This window comes from Leptonychotes weddellii, chromosome 7 (assembly GCF_054177405.1).
Source record: "Leptonychotes weddellii isolate Sample4059 chromosome 7, ASM5417740v2, whole genome shotgun sequence".
Lineage (NCBI taxonomy): Eukaryota > Metazoa > Chordata > Mammalia > Carnivora > Phocidae > Leptonychotes > Leptonychotes weddellii.
The window spans coordinates 39760241-39781830 of record NC_138375.1 but is presented as its reverse complement, the minus strand read 5'-3'; the positions used below and the strand labels follow the sequence as shown (position 1 = coordinate 39781830).

Genomic DNA, 21590 nt, shown 5'->3' with positions numbered 1-21590 from the left:
AGAACCTTTACTGACAAGGTTTAACATCCTGCCAGTGGGCAAAGGGAAAAAAAAAAATCTAAAGTGTGCAGATCAGGGCACCTGGGTGGCTCAGTCAGTTAAGCAGTTAAGTGTCCGCCTTTGGCCCAGGTCATGATCCCAGGGTCCTGGGATTGAGTCCCGATGGGGCTCTCTGCTCAGCGGGGAGTCTGCTGCTTCTCTCTCTGTAGCTCCCCTGGCTTGTGCTCACTCTCTCTCTGTCAAAATCTTTTAAAAAATTAAAGGGTCCGGATCTATTTTCATAGAGCAAACAAAAAGGATGAATTGGGGCACCTGGGTGGCTCAGTCGTTAAGCATCTGCCTTCGGCTCAGGTCAAGATCCCGGGGTCCTGGGATGGAGCCCTGAATCGCATTGGGCTCCCTGCTTGGCGGGAAGCCTGCTTCTCCCTCTCCCACTCCCCCTGCTGGTGTTCCCTCTCTCGCTGTGTCTTGGTCAAATAAAATCTTAAAAAAAAAAAGGAATTGGAGGTGAGACAATAAATCAGTAATGAGCACACTCTCAAAAAGGTTTCATGTATTAAGACTATAGTTTTCCTCAACCAGGGGTTCCCCCAACCAAGCAGAGGAGGGGTACTAAAAGTATACCTTGAGATTAAGGGGCAGTAAATCTAGGATGAAGCCTAGAAATCCGGGTTGTTAATAAGCTGTCCAAACAGTTCTGTTGATGAGAGCTCTCTGAAACTACTAACTCAGACTGGGCCCCTCTGGCAGACTCCTTGGATATTCCAAGAAGAGTGTGCGTCCGTCCCCCCACCCCCCACCCCCATGCTCCTGTGTATGTAGAGGTGTGTGTGTGTGTGTGTGTGTGACTGCAATTCCCAGTCCTGGCAAGCCTATTTCTCTGTTAGTGTCCTAGAGCACCTCTGCCTTCATCTGTCTTCACCCATGGCTGTGGATCTCACATCCTCGTCGCTTCATTTCTCCACCTCTTTGTGTCTGCCTCTCAAGCCCACTCTTGTCTTCCCACTTTAGTACTTGCTGTTCCCTCTGCCTCCCTCCTTCTCAAATAGCTCCTCTTCATTATATGAACGTGTACTCTCCAACCTTGACTCAGACTACCTCCTCCCGAAACCTCCGCATTCGGAACCCCTCTCCCGCCCCCAACACACTCCAGTCTGAGTTAGAGATCCTCTCTCAGCTGCCATGATACAGCCCGTCTAACACCGCGTGCGTTTTCACCGCCTGCTCCCTTGGCTCCCGACTGGGCCGTGTCCTTTTCGCTAGTGCGTCTTGGATACCTAGCACTGTGCTGGCTCACGGCTGGGACTCACTTACACCAGTAAATGTGATTGTCCCTTTAGGGAGGGGCGGAGTCTGTCGTCTTCACTGCGGGGACCTTGCATTCCCAGCCCCTAATACAGGCCTGACACGAAGCAGGTGGCCGAAAAATGACCAGTAGGCGTTGGAGGCTGGCCCAGCCGGCTGCAGGCGAGCGGGGGTCTCCGGCCCCGCCCACCGGAAGGAGGCGGGGCGGCCAACGGCGGTCAGGCGGCTCTCCGCCCGCCGGGCCAGGGGCAGGGCCTAACTGCCGGCGGGCCGGGTGGGGGCGAGGCTTGGCGGGAGGGGCGGCTCTGCCCGGCACCCAGCCCCGGAAGCACAGCCGCGCGAGCTCTCCGAGCCGGCAGAAGCGTCGCTCCCGCAGCCGCCGCCGCCGCCGCCGCCGCCGCCACCGCCACCACGTCCACAGTCATGCCGGTGAGTGCCTGCTCGCTCCCGCCCCGGGCAGACCCGGGTCCCCGGCTTGTGCCTCGGCTGCACCGCCGATCGGCCACACGTCACTGCAAGGGCTCAGGCCGCCGCCGGAGCTTTTGCCTCTCTTCTTACTCCTTCCCTCCCCATCTACTTCCAGCTTCTGCGACCCTCCAGAAAATCCGATCCGAAAGGGGTTTTATGTAGGAGTCAGGCCTCAGAACATCGGAGCTGCAAGGCCTCCAGGTGTTACAAGCCCAACCCTTCCCTGCATAGACGGGGAAACTGAGACCCAGGGCGGGGGCAGAGTCGCCGAGATCACCCAGGAAGCGGGTGGCGAGCTGGAACTGGGACGTCTAGTCCCTGTGCCTTCCCCCTGTTTGCCCCTGTCTGCGGAGCTGGCTTGAAAGGGGGAGTGGGGGAGGGGGTGGGGCGGCTATTGCCTCCTGGGCGGGGCAGGTTTTCAGAGATCCGCGGTCTTCTTTCCTACCACCTGCCCACTCGCCCATTTTCAGTTCAGCCCTGGGCGACACTGACTGGAGACAACAGTGCTTTTAACCTTTCCTACCGATCACTTTCTCAACCTGAACCCATGAGCCCATGAGAGGTTAAGGGACCTGCTCAAAAAATTGCCAGTTGAGGGACGCCTGGGTGGCTCAGTTGGTTAAGCGGCTGCCTTCGGCCTGGGTCATGATCCCAGGGTCCTGGGATCGAGTCCCACATCGGGCTCCTTGCTCAGCAGGGAGCCTGCTTCTCCCTCTCTCTCCCTCTGCTTGTGCTCTCTCTGTCAAATAAATAAAATCTTAAAAAAAAAAAAAATGCCAGTTGCTCAAAGACAGGGTTTGGGGAGGAATGAGCAGGTCTTAGGGGCCTTTGCCACTCACTCAGTCTTAATGCACATACGTGGTTGCTCAGGGTCTCATTTTGTAGATAAGAAATTAAGGACTTTGGCAGATAAAAAGAGAAAAAGCCCAGTAACTTACTGGAGGTCTCCTTTAGGCGTTGGGTGGAGCCAGGATTGAGCCCCTTATCTTCAGGCTCCCAGTCTCTCCTGGCCTGACCACTTGGGAAATAAATGCCAGACGAAAGTAGTTATACCGGATTGAGAGTAAGCTGTGATGCCAAGCACGTCCTATAGAGCCTGGTTGGGGTCATGTGGTGGTTAGCAGTTTCCCCCAGGGTGCCTGGTTTATGGCTCTGCTTCAAGTGGATACCCAGAGGTGTCCCACAGATGCCCTGTGTCTTAGCAGCCTAGCTTTGGGGAGCTGGCAGGTAAGCCAGAGGCCCCCTGGGCCAAGTCACAAACATCTCAGGTGTCATTTCCATTGGGTCTTGCCAGGTGCCTTGAGACAAATCCTCAGCACAAAGTATGGACAAAGAACCTGACGTTATCAGCCCTCCTACTTGAGCAAATCTGCCTGTGGCAATGTTAAGAGGACAGCATTAATCACCCTGGGACTAGGATAGTCAAGGTCACTAGGTTTTTGTAGAGGGTGGCAGTGAAGGGAAGACCAGTTTGAGGATCACTCTATACTCTGTTCACTTCTGGAGATTTTGACAGACAAAAGACCCTCCAGAGCAGATGGTCAGAATGAAGAGGGCACTTGGCACCACATCACAAGATGAGAAGCTGAAGAGAGGAGGGTATTAGTCAAGGGGCTGTGGTCAAAACTGGTCAGCATGTCACCTGAGAGGTTTCTCAGACAAAAACTTGGAATCTCAGAAGCCTCTTTGAAAAAATCTGTGCCCTTGCTTGTCAACTGTGTGACCTTGGGCAAGCCGCTTTACCTCTGCCTTTATTTCCTCATCTGTAAAATGGGGATAAAATCTGACCTCAGGGGACTATTGTTAGTATTACCTGGAAAAACGCCAGTAAAATACGTAGCATAGCCAGTCCCCAAGAAATGGTAGCTCTTGTGTCAACCTAGGACAAGTGGGGTAGAACTAGAGGCAGGCAAGTGTTAACCCCATTTTAAGAAGGACCACAGTGGTTAGGAGTTTAGGCTTTGAAGACATTTTCAGTCTGGGCTCTGTTCCTCACTAGCTGTGTCACCCTGAGTGAGTGACCTAACCTCTGAATCTCAGCTCCCTTGTCTGTCAGGAAAGGATAATAATGGCCATCTCATGGGGACCTTGTGATGTTTAAACAGGGTAATGCGTGCAAAGTTAGAACAATGCCTGGCATGTAGTCCTATTCAAATATTAGTATTCGTAAACTAATCGACGTTGTGTTCAAAGACTAAATATCCTGGATATTTGAGAAAGACTTCCTTCTCTGGGAGGGGGCTGGACAAGGTGACTCCACTGCATTTCTGCCCTTCCAGTTCTGAGATTCTGTTAAAGAATTTTACAGTTTACTGGACTTTTTCATTGCTGTAAAGGACCTTAGAGGTGACAGGCCTGTCTGAGGGGCTGAAGCAATAGGGAACTGGCCTTGGGATTCTCTGTAGAGAATGGATTACTCTGTCCTTCAAGTAGATTTTCTTTTTTATTTATTTATTTATTTATTTATTTATTTATTTATTTTTAAAGATTTTATTTATTTGAGACAGACAGAATGAGAGAGAGAGAGCACATGAGAGGGGGGAGGGTCAGAGAGAGAAGCAGGCTCCCCGCTGAGCAGCGAGCCCGATGCGGGACTCGATCCCGGGACTCCAGGATCATGACCTGAGCCGAAGGCAGTCGCTTAACCAACTGAGCCACCCAGGCGCCCTGTCCTTCAAGTAGATTTTCTACCACCCCCGAATGGACTTGTGCAAGTCCGAGTAGAGGGAAAGAGCACCGACTTGTAACGTTGGCCACCCAGAAGCCGCCTCCTGGCTTCTGACCTCTGTACTGTGGAGGATGAAAGGGGACCCGTGCTCTGTAGGTAGCAGCAGAAAGCTTCACTTCTGTTGACTTGAGGTTCTTGGGCACCATGCACTTGTTCCTCTTCATGAGCTGTCCCACTCCCAGAGCTCCTGCTGAGAGTCAGGGTCACAGGATGGCACCTGGCAGCATTGTTGGCAGCTCCTCACTAGCAAAACGTCCCTGGAGCCAGGAAGGCCTGGGTTCGCATCCCAGCCGCGGCACAGACTCGCCCCGTGACCGTGGGCAGCTCCGTGAACCCCTGGGAGCGTCAGTTTCCGCTGGGGTAAAATAGGGTCTCTAGCTCCCTTCCCAAGCCCAGTGAGAACTGAGATTCTGTGTACCGAGCATTTGGCGCACAGGGGCCCTCAGTAGACTTAGGTCTTATATCGGTCTTGCAGGCCCTTTAAGACTTTGGGTGGGTATCCAGGTGCAAACCATTGACAAATCTGGATTGTCTGTTGGTTATTCTAGAGCAGGAGTCGGCACACTTTTTCTTAAAGGGCCAGGTGAATGCTTGAAATGCTTTAGGCTTCACGAACCATCTGCTGCCTTTACAACTACTCAACTCTGCCATTCCAGTGTGAAAGTAAGCCAACAGGCTTAGCAGTGTTCCAGTAAAACTTCATAAAACCAACTCAGAGTCCGGCTGTAGTTTGCCCGTTCACATTCTAGCACAGCATCTCAAACTGTAATGTGGGCAGGAATAAACTGGGTGTCTTGGAGTTGTTTTTTCAGTTTTTATTTTTAAGCAATCTCTCCACCCAACCTGGGGCTCGAACTCACGACCCCAAGATAAAGAGTTGCACGCTTCTCGGACTGAGCCCTCCAGGGTTTCTTGTTAAAACGAGGATTCTGATTCAGGAGGCCTGGGGTGGGACCTAAGATTTTGCATTTTGCAAGCTCCCAGGTCACGCTGATACTATTGGTCTGAGGACCACACCTTAAAGACAAGATTTTGGAATACTTGCTACAAATCCTGTTTTCCAGAGTTTGTTATGGTTGTTGTTAAGTAGTCATACAAGCTAAAGGAATCAGAGGTGTTTAACTAGAAGAAAAGAAAAACTAACCATTTTCTTTAAGGCAGGTTTTGCAGATTTGGCCTCAGTAAAATAGCGGAAAACCAAACTCTTAACTCTTGGTCTTAGTTTCCCCTGGACGGCATGATGATTGAAGCCAAACCCAAACATGTTCTGAGACTTGGAAAGAGCTTGAGAAGCCATTAGTCCAATTTTTCTAGGTGTGTGGCCTTGCCTCCCTGTGTCTCCCCAATGGGTTAAAAATGGAGAGAGTCCCAGGGCCCAGCCCAGAGCCTCAGAGCTGATAGAGGTAATTGCTTGCAGAGTTGCATGTCCTCAAGTCCCCAAGTGATTCTTCTGTGCACTGAGCTTGAGGAAACTTGAGTTGGCTAATACCTTTTTGGTAAGATAAGGTGACTGGGGCCCTTAAGGCACAGGGATTTTTTTTTTTTTTTTTAAAGGCACAGGGATTTTTGCCTGAGGTCTTCCAGCGAGAAACATTGATATGTCCAGAATTCCAACTGAGGTAACAAATTTGAAATATTTTGGAATGCTTGGGTGCCTGGGTGGCTCAGTCAGTTAAGCATCTGCCTGCCCCTGCTCAGCGGGGAGTCTGCTTCTCCTTCTCCCTCTGCCCCTGCGCCCACTCAGCTCACGAACTCTCTCTCTCTCTCTCTCAAATAAATAAAATCTTAAAAAAAAAAAATACTTTGGAATGCTCCATGAAACATGTAGCCATTGTTTTTTGAAGTGAAGGAAAAGAGAGCTGTGGAACAAACTAATAATAATGCAACAACTAATTTTTCACCCCTGGAGACTACTAGTAGGTTCCAACCTCTTAATGTTTTAGTTACCTTCTGCTCCTGAGGAATGACCCCAAATCTCGGTGGTTGAAAAGGGTAAACGTTTATTAATTCTTAGTTTCTGAGAGTCGGGAATCTGGGGGTAGCTCTGCGGGGTGTCCCAGGCACGGGGTCTCTGATGAAGATGCATGAAGATGTCTGCCGGGCTGTAGTCCTCTGAAGGAGTGTCTTGCTTCCACAATGGCTCCCTCACATAGCTGTTGGCTGGACACTCAGTTGCTCACCGTGAGCACCTCTCCATAGGGTTGCTTGAGGGTCTTTAAGACGTCTCAGCCAGCTTCCTCCAGAGAGAGAGCAAGGAAGAAGCCCCGGTGTCTATCATGACCTGGCCTCAGAAGTCACATAACATCACTTCAGCCATATTCTGCCAGACACACACCAACCCTGAGACATTGTGGAAGGGGACTTCTCAAGGGCATAAATACTCAGGAGGTGGAGGTCACTGGGGCCATCTTGCAGGCTGGCTCCCACACTTAAAATGATTGTCACATTCACTAACCTGGAGAAGGGACTCTCATACCCATTTTTCAGATGTAGAAACCAGGGCAAGAAGAGTTAAATAACTTACTCGTGGTGGTACAGCTTGTAAGTGCCAGAGCTGGGGACTGAGGCTGGGTTTATTTCCAGAGATTTTAAAATAGAAGATGTATTGGTATAGTAAATTTTGTCTGAAAGCAAAGGAAGGACCCAGAGGTCCTCAACCAGCTGTGTCAATCATCTGCTCACTCAACAAAATGTAGTAAGCACCTACAGTGTGCCAGGCACTGTTCAAGGATCGGGTCGCAGCAGTGAACTGAACAAAGCTTGCCTCCAGGCCCTTGGAGACTATAGGATGTTGAGCCCATATGAAGAGTCGAGGAGTCTGGGTCCCCTTACTGGCCCAGCCTCCGACCCACTGGGAGCCCAGGCAAATCCCTTCCTGGGACTCAGGTGCTGCCTTGGACCGTGAGGCACGTGGGTGAGCACAGTGATCTCCGTGTATCAGAATACCAGAGACGCTTATTAGCCACGATAGACGCCCCAGCCCACGCTCGTTGATCAGAATAATTTTCGCAAGTTCTTGGGTGATTCTAATGCAGATGATGATCTTCTGCTGTATAAATAAGACCACCAGATCAGCATTGCTCAGAGGCCATGGGCCCACCTATGTCAGAGCTGTCGGTGGTCTCAAGAACCAAGATTTTGAAGGTAAGACTTTAAACTAGCTTCCCAGGTGATTCTACTCATCGTGTGCTAGACACTGCTGAAGGATTTGTAGGGATTATCCCATTCAATACAACAGCCTGTGAGATGGAGGAACCCTTTCTTAATTCCACTTTACACTCTAATAGAGTGGGACTCAGAAACAGGCTGCTGGTAAGTCTGATGACAGCCAGCCTGGCCCTGTCTCTCTGCGCTCTGTCTTGGCCCCTGGGTGGGCCTGCATGCTGGTGGGGGGTGTGGGTCGTGCCTCAGGACTGGCTCACGGTCCCCTTTGTTTTAGAAGCACGAGTTCTCCGTGGACATGACCTGTGAAGGCTGCTCAAATGCCGTCAGCCGGGTGCTCAACAAGCTGGGAGGTGAGTGAGTGGCCCGCGGGTAGGGGTGAGGTGGGGGAGGCCGGTGCCCTTAAATTGCGTGCAAATGCATGCAGCCACGGAGCCAGAGAGGCTTGAGTTGAAGCCGATAATAACAGGACGACTAAAATGTATTGAGTACTTACTTAGCATGCGCCCAGTACTCTGCTTGGCGGCTTCCTGTGGACCGCATCATCTGTTCCTCACCAGAGCCATTTAGGTGGCTCCTTAGACTGTCTCCATTATAAGCAGGAGGAACTGAAGTTCAGAGAAGTTGAGCGACTTCCCTGAGATCTCAGAGTAAAAGTGGCAGAGCTGGGATTTGGCTACATAGTCCAGCTCACGGTCCTGGCAGCACTAGTTAACATGTTGGTGATCTTCGGTGTGATCATTTTGCAGATGATACATTGGAGTGTCATTTTCTATTAACATTTAGAAAATCGTAATATTTTTTAAAAATGGACTTTGACTCAAGTCACATGCAGAAGTCCTAAAGCGCCTCTTCTGGACATATTTAGAAAACCGTTATTCTCACCCAGCCCCCTTGGTTCTCAGCTGGGGAAACTGAGGCCCAAAGAGGGCTGGGGTCTGGCCCTGGGGCTCCATGAGGTAATGACTGAGCTGTGCTCAGAGTTCTGGTAGTGCTGGGCAGTCCGTCTTCTAAGATTTTTCACTTTTAAAACCCAAATAATACCCAGATTTCAAAGGGCTTCCATGTGGATGTGATCCCATTAGCACTTGAAGCATTCCTCTGAGCTGCTGGCCTTTCCGTCTGTGGAATGGGGATGTTGACACCAGAGCCCGGGAGGGGAAGGCACTTGCCCAAAGTGAGTCAATGGCTGGTTTCTAGTCCTGGAAACTGGAATCCTAATTTGAAAGAATCTGAAGCAGGAGGAAAAACCTGGCTGCTGACTTGCCATGTGACTGGGGCCACCCTAGCTGTGTGTCGGCGTGTCAGCCTCTGTCAGCTTCTGCTGTGGATCCTGTAAGAGTGAAACTCTGCTCGAAAGCCCCTCCAGGATGATGTGGCACGTTCCAGATGAAGTGAGGGGTGAGGGCGGGCCTGCTTTCACTCTTGACGGCTTGAAGACACCCGACCAGGAATCTGGGCTGCAAGGAACACCTTTGAAACCCACTGGGTTGGATGATCCCAGAGTTCTTCCAGCGCTGTGATGCCACCAAAATATTTGTTCCAAAGAGAAGGGAGATACTTCTGAACCAAAACACAAAAATCCAGTGTGCAGCAAGGACACGTTACATTTTTTTCTCCCTCAGTATCCGTTTGGTACAAATTGCAGACATTATGACTAAATCCTGTGCCCTGGGCTTTTAAGGCTGTTTGATGTTTGGGGATCTCCCTTTGAATTTGGATGGGTTTCTCCCCATCTTTGACTACTATCGCCACTTGGGTGGCCTCTTGAGGTCAGAAGGATTAGTTGGAGCCTTAGATGAGCAGTGCTGGGCCTGAGGAATCACAGCTAATGGCATATGGGAACTGGAGAGACCATAGGGGCTGGCCACCCCGAATTCCTTCATGTGCAGATGGGGAAACAGGCCTAGAAGGGGCAGGACCCACCTGTAGTCATCCAACAAGTCAGTGGTGAAGCCAGGCCTAGAACCTATCAAGGGCTTTCCCTCTGCATTCCATTTTCTCAACAAGACAGATTCTAGGTATTCCCATGGACTGCTCTTCGGGGAAGGGAGGGTGGCTTGAAATTGACACAGCCCTTTAGGAGGGTGGTTTTACAATATCAACATTTAAAATGTGCCAGTCCGTTGCGCCCCCGTTTCCATTCTGTAAATTCATGGTATAGAAATATTTTCACAAGTTTTATATGTTCAGGTATGTTCACTGTAGCGTTGCAGCAGGGCACTGAGTGGATATACGGGGCGTCCACACTGCGGAATGCAGTGTAGCTGTTAAAAAGAGGATGATGGGGGTGCCTGGGTGGCTCAGTCGGTTAGGCGTCTGCCTTCGGCTCAGGTCATGATCCCAGGGTCCTGGGATCGAGTCCCACATCGGGCTCCCTGCTCAGCGGGAGCCTGCTTCTCTCTCTCCTCCCTGCTCATGCTCTCTTCTCATTATCTCTGTCTGTCTCTCTCTCAAATAAATAAATAAAATCTTTAAAAAAAAAAAAAAAAAGAGGGTGATGTAAGTCTGTATATACTGAGATGGCAAGATCCCCTGGACACTGGAAAGTGAAATATAGCAAGACCTGTTTATAGAGTACAATGCCGTTTGGGGGAATTACTTTTCACTTGTCTGTCTGGGAGAAAGACTGGGTAGATGCCATGCTGTTTGTAGTGACTTCTGGAGGCCTTCCACTTTCTAGTTTTATTCAGAAATGTTTGCTTTTTTTTTTTTTTTCAGTGGTGTGTCTGTGTTAATTACTTTTGAAATTAAAAAGAAGAAAAAATTTAAAAGAAGCCCAAGCCTCAAGCAGGGATTAGCAAACTATCGTCTGTGGGCCAAATCTAGCCCACAATCTGTTTTTGTACAGCTGAGAATGGTTTTTCATTTTTAAAGGGGCGTAAAAGCAATACACAGAGAGAGAAGATGATGCAGCTGAGTCCATGTGGCCCCTGATGCCTAAAACATGACTCTGGCCCTTTATAGGAAGAGTTTGCTGATCCCTGGCATGGAGGAAAGGGGAAGGTGGTTGTGAATAAGAATTCTAGAGCCTGAACTCTCTGGCTCTGATTGGGAGGGTCTCTGCTTCCCCCCTACACACCTCACTTCCTTTTCCTGCAGGAGTTGAGTTTGACATTGACCTGCCCAACAAGAAAGTTTGCATCAACTCTGAGCACAGCGTGGACATTCTGCTGGAGACCCTGGAGAAAACAGGAAAGGCTGTTTCCTACCTCGGCCCCAAGTAGCGAGGGCCCGGACCCCTGGGCCCAAGATGGACCAAAGGGAGCAGGTGGGTAAAGCCCCAGCCCTTGTACAAAATATGTCATTATCTAATGCAAATCCCACGTTCCGGGAATCCTTACAGCCCCCTGAGAGTACACAGAGCACTGTGTTATGTCTCCCGGGGTCCCTTTTATGACTTGGGGAGTGCATCTCGTGATCAGCAGGGGTTAAGTATAGAGCATAGAGCTTGAGCAATGCTTTGATAAACTGTCCCATCCAAGAGGACCCTATGCCCTGGGCATCATGCTCCTGTGCCCTGACCAGGTAAGTTAATTCAACTTGGCCTCTCTCCCCACCCGGAACTGGTGTCAGCTTCCTGAGCATGCCCTCTGCCCCGACTGGTACAAAAGCAATCCTCATGTCCAGGCTGGCTGTCCCCTTTAAATGTCCACAATCCGGAGAGGCACGTGAGTGTGGCACTGTGCCGAACCATTCGCTGTGGAACCAGGACAGACCTCACTGACTGATCCAGCGCTCCTTCCCTCTGTACCCTGCTCCAGAATCCTTCACGGCACAGAATCCTTCCCTCCCTGGCTGTCACTGCCCTTGTCGTGCTTGAATTACAGTGACTGCCACATCCCTGCCGTGGATCAGGGCTCAGTGCCATTGAGAAACATGAGGCCTGGAGAGGGGAGGGGACTTGACCCAAGCCCCACACAGGCGAGTGGCAGAGGCAGGATGAGAGGCGTCCTGAATCAGAGTTCTTTCGTGGCCGGTGGCCTTGTCCCTGTGTGTGGGCCCACGAGAGCTCCCCAGGCAGAGGCCAGCCACAGCTGACTGGTGGGCTGTGGCTGTGTCCTGTGTAGGGGGTGACATCACATGACATCATGTCAGATGCATCTGTTTTCCTCATCCCCTTTTTGTCCATGGACACAGCCCATGGTCAGGAATGAGCCCAGGATGAATAATGATGTCCTCATTTCACATTGTGACTTTGAATACTTCTTACATTCTGGAGACTCAGGCCTTTCATCTCTAAAATGGGGCCACAACCTCTATCCTGTTTTCCTGCCATGGGGGATGGTTACTGGGAAATCCCTCTGAAAATGAAGGATGATCCTCAAAGAGAAGATACGTTTCCACCATGCTGCGGATCAGTGTTGGTCACATGGTTCCTGAACCCCGAGGGGTTTTGGAGGAGAATGGTGGGTGGCACTCTGGGCCCCTCCATCTGTCCCTGGTTGCCCTGTTTCGTAAGGGGCCTCTGTGTCAGTTTATAAGATTGTGGTTGATAAAAGTGCTCTGACAAGACAGGATAGAAGGAGGGAAGAGCCAGAATTTCCTGAGTAGGCGAACCACATGGGGGAGCCCCAACATAGGCCTCTCCCTTTGGAGACTCCTGGCCCCAGCATATGAATCTTGTTCAACTCCTGCCAGTTGTAAACCATGGGTAACTTGATGTGTGTTCTTCTCATAGTAGTTTTTAAATTTATTGAGGTGAAGTTCACATAACATACAATTAAAGTGTACCATTTAGTGGATTTCCTGCATTCACGATGTTGTGCAGCTCTGGTTTCAAAGCTTTCATCACCCCAGAAAAACTCCCCGAACCCATTAAGCGGTCACTCTCCACTGCCCCCTCTCCCAGCCCCTGGGAGCTGCTAATCTGCATTCGGCCTCTCAATTTGCCTCTTCTGGATGGTTCATTGAAAAGGAACCATACAGTTTCACTTAGCATAACGTTTTCAGGATTCATCCAAGCTGTACCACGGATCAGCACTTTATTCCTTTCTGCGGCTGAGTAATTCTCATAGTTTTTAATTAATTAATTTATCTTTGCTTTTTTATTATGGAAGTTTTAAACATATAAGTAGTAAAATGAATCCCTGTGTACCCATTACCCAGATCCACTGATAAGTCATTGCCATCATTGTTCTATTTCATCTATGCCCATTATTTTGAAGCAAATTCTAGATAACAGCTAATTTTATCTGGGCAAGCATGTTAGCAAGCAATGTGTAGTATGGAAAGGCTCCTGCAGACTCAGATGGACAGCACTTGGTGATTCTCACCCGTCAAGCGAGCTTCCCCCCGCCACATCCCTGCAGCATCTGTCTCCGTCTGTTTTAAGACACTCCCCAGTGACGGATTTGAAGCCAGGTTTGGGACTCAGAGAGAGAGAGTGTTTCTGGGTCATAAAGTCTCCTCGACTGTCTGTTCATCAGCAGATTTGTTTGCTGGTGATTTTGTTCATTCTCTTCCCAGTGTGAATTGAAATAGGACAGGGAGAACCTACCATCCCAGCAGCCCCGGAGGTTCCCCAGGAGAAGGCGTTGGTGGAGATTGGCTTTGGCGAGATTAATGGGTTCCAGCCAACCCGACTATTACAGACTGGGTGGGAGGAGAGTGCAGGGCTGAATGCTGCGGTGCTCGTTCTGCTCCAGCACCTGGGTTTCCCACTTCCCTCCCACAACTGCCCCTTAGTGAACCTCTGCTGCTTTTGCAATGCCTTCATGTGCACAGCAGATGGTGCTTTCCTTCCACCTAACTTCTCGTCTCTTCCAGGGCACTGATCTCCTGCCTTCCAGACAGACCAGGGGCCTGGCAGTCCTGCTCAGCGATGACAGTGACCCTCACTTGCCCTGCTCCTCCCTAGCTTCCCTGCAATAAAGTTGAGCCGCTCTTGTTGAAGGTGTTGTCTCTTGCAGTGTCTGGATATTACTTGCACATGCTCTGAAGGAGTAATTACAGTGCTTACTGGGGTTGGAGTTCTAAGGGCTCCCCACTGGGAGCACCAGGCCTGACAGATTGTGATTCTTTGCTCTGTGATCTTCGGCAAGTCATTTCCCCTCTCTGCACCTCACTTTTCCCATCTACAGAGTGAAGATGTTGGGCCAGATGGGTGATCCCGTTTGTTTTCAATATTTTGAAAGACTTCTATCATCAAGTGCATTGCACTGAAGGGATGTTAAATCTTACAGCAGTTAGAAAAGTGGGTAGAGGCTTGTAGACAGACTGCCTGGGATAGAGTCCATGCTCCAGTACCTCCCAGCTGGGCCAGTTAATTTCTCAGTGTGCACAGGCTTAAAATGTAGTAATAGCATCCGCTATTAAATGAGGTGACATGTGTAAATCACTTCAAGTGGTGCTTACCAGTTAGACAGTAAACATTCTTTATTCACTCATTTGTGTGTATTCCATTAATCATAGGTCTATAGAAATGGCAGTTAGGATTCCAGTCAGCCTAAAAATAGTGTCTCACAGAGTTCATTCAATTATGTCAAAACAAAGGGTATGTTTTACTGTGTGTGGCTTTATTTTATTAAAAACTATATATTTCTTTAAACCAGAAATTCTCAAACTTTTATTGTCTTAGGAACCTCTTACACTCTTAAAGATTATTATTGTGTATCTCAAAGAGCTTTTGCTTATGTAGGTTATGCCTTACTAGAAATCACATTTTTGAAATGCAAGAATACACGAGCCCATATCCCATTAGCCACTGGGACTAGATGAAGCCATTGCACATCTTTAGATTCTGGAAAATTTCACTGTATGATTGTAAGTGAAAGGAAAAGGCATCTCATGACAATCATTTTTCCCCCCTTTACCTTCTGAAAGGGTTTTGGGTACCCCACGTTGAGAATCGCTTTAGCCACTTATGGGGCACTGATGGGGGACCAGCGCTGCTGGGCTCAGATGCGACCCAGCTCTGAAGCTGACCCAGCTGTGACCTTAGATCCGTCCCCTCATGTCCCCAGAAGCAGTTTCCTCCTCTGCACGTGGATAATGCCTGCACCTCAGGGAGCTTTGTAGCCAGAAATAAGACTTTGTTTCAACTCAAAGCTGTGTGCTAGCATAATTTTGGTCCCCTTACGAGATTATGAACTCTCAACCATTTCTGCCTTTGTGGCCCTCAGCACAGGGACGCTCCCAACCCTCATGGTAGCTGGCTTTCTTGGCCACCAGACGGCAGTGTCCTTTGGGTTGGACGGTCAGGAGAAGTTTAAGACTGGTACTGTGGATTCTGGGAGGATGAACCTGAGGGTTTTTCCATTTTTTGGAGCCTCCCAGGAGACCTGGTTCAGGCTGGCTGGCCCATTGAGAACGCCCCAGGATTGAGGCGCCGGTGCCGCTTGGGACGAGTGGGCCTGGGAGGAGTTCTTCCCCACCCCCCGCCCCCATCCGAGTTTCCAGCTGAGGCCCTTGGTTCTGTTCTTTGAGGCTCCAGAAGGGCCGGGAAGCTGCCCCGCCTATCAGCCGCGCAGTTGGCCGCCCACAGAGTGAGATCAGCCGGCAGGGTGCGGGCTTCTGTGGGGGTGGGAGTGGGGAGCCGATGTGTCCACGTACGACTCAGGGCCTCCTCCAGCGCCTGAGCCAGCCCTCGCCGCAGCCAAACCGCTCCCGGGTCCCCTAGGTATCGGGCTGTGGGTCGTGCTGCCCCCCTGTAACTGGAGTGTTCTCCGCCTGCCTCCCCCCCACCACCCTGTCTCCATGTAGAAATTCCTTTCCCTCCCTTACATACCACAGCTTCCATGAAACCTCTCCACAACTGGAAGTAATTTATTTCTTCTGGCCCTCACAGCATTGATCCCACCAGGTTCAGGGTTGGGACAAAGCTCTTTGTCCACGTGTCTTTCCTGTCCTCCAGCATCAGGCTAAGCACAGAACAGGCACCGAGCGAATATTTGCTGGCTGTGTAATAGGTACTGTTGGGAGGGTGTTTATTGTGCGTCGTGCCCTTAGTTAATGTCATTCCATCCTGTCAGGTCCCCACGAGACAGTGGACGAGGACAGACCCTGGTGCATGGTAGGTGCGCAGTAGGTGTTTGTTGGGTTAATCTTTCAGAGGAGGAGATTGCCCGGTCTAATCCTTTCAGCAGGCTTATATTTTTGTCAAAGGTCCCTGGTGGTGAGTACAGCAGCCTAGAGTGGCCTCTGGGGTGGTCCCAGTAACTGTCATTGTCATTGTTTCTGGGACTGATGGGGTAAAGCGCCCAGCCACTTTGCCTCTGTCAACCATCCATCCTGTGGCCAAAGCCTTGGTTTGTCCAGTGCTGACCGAGCCCACAGCTACAGAGAAGCCATCTACCCCTCAAGGGGCTGGAGGTAGAGCCTGGGGCTGGACGTGAGTGAGACTGTGTCCGCCATGGTGGTGTGGGCCCCAGAGGGAGCCCCTCCACGTGCTGAGTGAGCTTAAGCTAGTCACCTTCTGTCCTGACCTCCTGTTAAATACAAGATTTTTATTTTTGACTGTTGTTTTTTTTTTTAACAGCTTTATTGAGGTATGATTCCTTCCATTCAATAAATTGCACTCATTTTAAGGTATGATGATTTTTTTAAAGATTTTATTTATTTATTTGACAAAGAGAGACACAGCGAGAGAGGGAACACAAGCGGGGGAGTGGGAGAGGGAGAAGCAGGCTTCCCGCGGAGCAGGGAGCCCGATGCGGGGCTCGATCCCAGGACCCCGGGATCATGACCTGAGCCGGAGGCAGACACTTAGCGACTGAGCCACCCAGGCACCCCAAGGTATGATTTTTTTAAGACACAAACAAACACATACTCATGAAATGATCACCCCAATCAAGATAGTGACTAGATCACCTCAGAAAATTTCCTCAGGTCCCTTGGTAATCCTTTCTACCCCTCCCTCCACCCCAAGCCACTACCATTCTGCTGTCACAATTAGTTTAAATGTTCTAGACTTCTATATAAGTGCAATCATACAGTATGTACTCATTTTTTGCCTGTTTTTTTCCCATTCACCATGATTATTTTGAAGTTCATCTGTTATTAATGGGTATCAACAATTCGCGTCTCTTTATCACTGAATAGTAAGTATTCCATTGTATGGCTTTACCACAAGCCATGAGTGGTTATTCATTCACCTGTTGATGGACATTTGAGTTGTTGCCTGTGTTTTATACTGCTCTCTGGTACTGGCAAGGTCCCCCAAGGGCTCCGCAGTGCACAAGGGAGAGTCTCAGTGGGTGGACTCTTCCAACCCAACCCACCCAGACCCAAACCAAGGCAGCTCAGCTGATGGTTCTATCAACTTGGCTTTCTCCTTCAGCCCAGGCCTACATCCTCTGGACTTCAGCAGCTCTGGGTTCAAATTCTTCCTTCACCACCTAATAACCATGGTAACTTGGGAAAGCTACTGATTCTTTTGTGCAACTCAGTTTCCTCACCTGTAAAATGGGGGTCATAATAGTACCTACCCCATGTGGCTATTGTGAGCCTTAAGATCATCACATGCCAAATGCTTGCTGACGGCATTCCACAAATGAAGCTTTTTGTTTGAACAAGAAGTTTCACCATTATACAGTTTGAAGTTTGAAAACTGAAATCTGAAAAACATCCGATCTCCCTCCTTTTGGCCGTGGCAGACTACAAAAAGTAAAAATGGAATCTCAGCATTGCACCGTGTGGGTGTGAGCGGGTGGTTCGGGTTGCGGTCCTCTCTTGTGTTCTCCTTTAATTAGTGCCAGTCGCCTAAAAACCTCAAGTCTGCAATTTCTAGGGAGTGTCTGTCAGAGCTGATTTTAGATTTCCATGTCCTTAGGGGCTGTGGCTACTTAGTTTAAGTGGGCAAGATGAGTTTCCTAATCTGCTACCTAAGATGGGGGAGGTCTACAAATCTCATGAAGGCCTTGAAATAAAATATCAAAGTCTCTGGAAATAAGGATCTATCTCCCCTTGGTCTGCTGATCAGAGGTTCCTAGCATCCTGATCCTTTTAGAATGGTAGATCCCCAGACAGCTAGAAGCCGGCTGTATCTTGGATAAGAACGCAGGCTCTGCAAATGGGTTCAGTCCCAGCCTGGTTTTTCACCAACTGTGTGAACTTGGGAAAGCTGCTTAACTGCCCAGGATCTCAGTTTTCTCATCTATAAAATAGGAATAATAACAATACCTTTTTCTTAGAGTGAAGTGAGTAATGCACACACACAAAGGGTACTCAGTTTGGCTATCCTTACCATCGCAGGATCCTAGGGAAGGAGAAGACCTAGGTGGTCATCCAACCCAATGTCCACATCCCCTAACTCTGATGGGTGGCCCCAGGGCCTGACCTGCACACCATCCGTAATAGGGAGCACCACTAGCAGCTTGTTCTGCCCTGGACAGCTCTGTGAGGGAAGGATCTGGTGTCGAACCCATCCTTAACGTTCCTGGCAGTTTTCACGACTGGGGCTGGGTTAGTCCTGCCATGTGGGGCATCAGTCTAGCCCTTCCCTGTGGTGGCTCCTCAGAGGCAGAACATGCTTTTCCTTTCCTATGCCTATCACCCCTCCCTGGCCTACCTCACGAGGAGTATCCCAAATTCCCTCCTCAGCCTTTCCTCAGTGACAGAGCTGGAGTTAACGGACCATCTGGTCACTAGCCTCTTTGTTGATGCCTTCCTGATAGTGGGAGCTGAGAAAACATGGAAAAGACCAAGCAGTTCTGGACCCCCACCGATCCTATGCCAGCCCACATGGTTCCTGGCTCAGCATGGAAAGAGCTAGACAAGTCCCTCAAACAGAGGGAACCTGGGCAAGTTAACTCCATCTCTCTTCATCTGGGAGATGCGGCTCCAGGTGGCACCTAATCCACAGGTAATACACACAGAGTGCCCAGCAATGCATCTCAAAATTCACATTTTTGAGGACGTGTCCCTGAATCCTACCACTCCCCACTCTGTAGAAGGACCGGGCCTGCCCAGTCAGGCCACACCCACCAGCAGACCTGGCTTTGACTGTGCTCAGTCACTGCTCCTCCCAGGATCCAATTTGGAAATAGCCCTCACCAGGCAGTCGTTTGTGGGTATCTAACTCCTTTTTTGCTCTAAACAGAAGATGTGGTTTCCTCTATGTTCCTGGTAATTAGAGAGGCCAGAAAAGCCATTGAGATGGTAGGAAGGGCTGGAGGGAGAGGTGAAGCCTTCCGGTCAACAGCCGGTTATTAGAAGTTAGGTTTTTGGAGAGTCAAAGGTTATACGAAGATTTTCGGGGTGCCTGGGTGGCACAGTCAGTTGAGAGTGGGACTCTTGGTTTCAGCTCCAGTCTGATCTTGGGGCCGTGGGATCAAGCCCTGCATCAGGCTCTGCGCTCAGCACAGAGTCTCCTTGAATTTCTCTCTCCCTCTGCCCCTCCCCACTGTGAACTTTCTCTAAAATAAATAAATCTTAAAAAAAGTTATACGAAGATTTTTCAGCTGTGCAGGGGGTCGGGGCACGCAGAGGATCGGTGTCCTGACCCCCATGCTGTTCACGGTCAACTGTATATATAAAAAAACAAAAATGGTTTCCCCATCCATAAATTAGAGATCATTGCATTTATATCACAGGGCAGTTCTGAGAATTAAACAAGATAATCCAGGTAGATCATTTACTACAGCGGCTAGTGTGTAGTAGGCATTCAACGAGCATTAACCATCTTATTAGTATTTTTGTAGCCTGCTTCTTTCACTAAATGTGCACGGCCACGCCTTTATCTCTAATATCTGTTATCTGGGGCTGCTTCTGCACAGCACTGGCCGAGTTGAAGAGTTGCAACAGACACCATATGACCCACAAAGCCTAAAATGTTTACCATCTTGCCCTCTATAGAAAAATTTGTTGACTCATGATCTAGATCAATGATTTCGAGCTGTGTTCTATGGAAATCTAAGGTTCCATGCAGGTACCTCAGGAAAAAGAGAGTAGTAGATGGTGGGGCATCTTTCTACCAAGACTACTCCCCTTATTTATTAAAATTAACTAGTTGTTCTACCAAACACTTAAGGAAGAAATTATACCAGTTCTCTACAATCTCTCTTAGAGGATGAAAACAGAAGGAATACTAATTCATACTATAAGGCCAGCAATACCCTACCACCAAGACCAGACAGACATTACAAGGAAAGAAATCTATGGACCAATATCTCTTATGAACACAGATGCAAAAATCCTCAACAAAATACTAGCAAATCAAAGCCAATGATGTCTAAAAAGAATTACAAATCATAACCAAGAGGGATCTATTCTAGGTATGCCAGCCTTGTTCAACATTTGAAAATCACTCAATGTAATCCAACATACCAATAAGCTAAAAAAGAAAAACCACATGATCATATCAGTAGATGCAGAAAAGCATTTGACAAGAGCCAACACCCATTCATGATAGAAACTGTCAGTAAATTAGAACAGAGGGGAACAGCCTCACTTGATAAATAGTATCTACAAAAAACCTACAGCAAACATCCTACCTAATAGTGAGAAACTTAGAGCTTTCTCACTAAGATCAGGTCCAAGATTAGGATGTCCTCTCTCACCACTGCTTTTCAACATTGTACAGGAAGTTCTTGATAACGCTATAAGGCAAGAAAAGGAAAAAAAGTTACACAGATTGGAAAGGAAGAAATAAAATTGTCTTTATTTACAGATGAATGATCATCCACGTAGAAAATCCGAAAGAGTTGCGGTTCAAAGAGCTTCCAGGTTGGTGCACACATCCATGGGATGGAAAGTGGTGCACCCCAACTCCACAGGGATAGAAGCACCTGTGCTTGGGACTCTCCCAGGCCTCTGCCTATGTATCTCTTCATCTGGCTATTCAAATGCAGCCTTTATCATATTCTTTAATAAACTGGTAAACATAAGTTTTTCCCTGAGTTCCCTGTTGTAGTAAATAACCACATCCAAAGGGGAGGGAGTAATGAGAACCTCCAATTTGTAGCCAAGTCAAACAGAAGTTGTAGGTCACCTGGGGGTCTACCACAGATCTACTGCTTGGGACTGGCATTTGAGTAGGGGGAGTCTTGTGGGACTGAGGCTTTCACCTCTGGGATCTGATACTATCTTCAGATAGATAATGTCAGAATTGAGTTACATTGTAGGACACTCAGCTGGTGTCAAAGAATTGCTTGCTGTGGGGGAAAAAAACAAAAACCAAAAAACACAACACCCCACACATCTGATGACCAGAAGTGTCCAAAGTGTTCTGTGTGAATGAGAGGAGAAAGACACAAGAAGGGAGCTGTGGGTTTTCTAGTACAACCAGATATGGCAAAATGTTAAGATTTGTCAAACCTGCAGGTAGATATAAAGGTTTTTGTTTGTTTGTTTTTTAATTTTTTTAAAGATTTTACTTATTTATTTGACAGAGTGAGAGAGTAGGGGGAGCAGCAGAGGGAGAAGGAGAAGCAGGCTTCCCGCTGAGCAGGGAGCCTGATGTGGGGCTTGATCCCAGCACCCCAGGATCATGACCTGAGCTGAAGGCAGACGCTTAACCAACTGAGCCACCCAGGGGCTCCTGTTTTTTGTTTTTTTAAGCAGGCTCCATGGAGACCAACATAGGGCTTGAACTCACAACCCTGAGACCTGAGCCGATCAACAGTCGGACACTTAACCAACTGAGCCACCCAGGGGCCCCAACACAAAAATATTAACTTTATTATCCTCTATATCTTTTTTTGTACATTGAAATATTCCATAAATTAAAAGAAAAAGCACTTGCTATATAAAAATGGAAAATATTGCCAACAGTTCAAAAGGCTATGCAATGAAAAATAAGTACCTGTTCATTTTCGATCTGTGATCCTCCTCCTCACAGAGACACTGCTTATTACCAATTTCATATTTATCTTTCAGGGTAGTCTGCAAAAATGTAAGCTTTTTCTTTTTTTTTAATAGATTTTTTTTAAAGATTTTTAATTTATTTATTTGACAGAGAGAGAGACAGCGAGAGAGGGAACACAAG

The 21590-nt window shown here is 48.7% G+C and overlaps 1 protein-coding gene across 5 annotated transcripts; it reads left to right on the top strand.

Moving 5' to 3' along the window:
• Window positions 1–1572: 1572 nt before the first annotated feature.
• ATOX1 (antioxidant 1 copper chaperone) lies at window positions 1573–20495 on the top strand. Of its 5 annotated transcripts, none has more exons than XM_006736954.3 (4): window positions 1573–1734; window positions 7941–8016; window positions 10766–10934; window positions 13433–13558. In XM_006736954.3, exons 1-3 carry the CDS (start codon window positions 1729–1731, stop codon window positions 10888–10890), a joined length of 207 nt encoding a protein of 68 aa, XP_006737017.1. In that variant the 5' UTR covers window positions 1573–1728; the 3' UTR covers window positions 10891–10934; window positions 13433–13558. The 5 variants fall into 5 exon arrangements, with proteins under 5 accessions (XP_006737017.1, XP_081682329.1, XP_081682327.1 ...); XM_081826203.1 differs by having other exon boundaries at window positions 1611–1734; window positions 7944–8016; XM_081826201.1 differs by lacking the exon at window positions 1573–1734 and adding an exon at window positions 6085–6120.
• Window positions 20496–21590: the final 1095 nt, after the last annotated feature.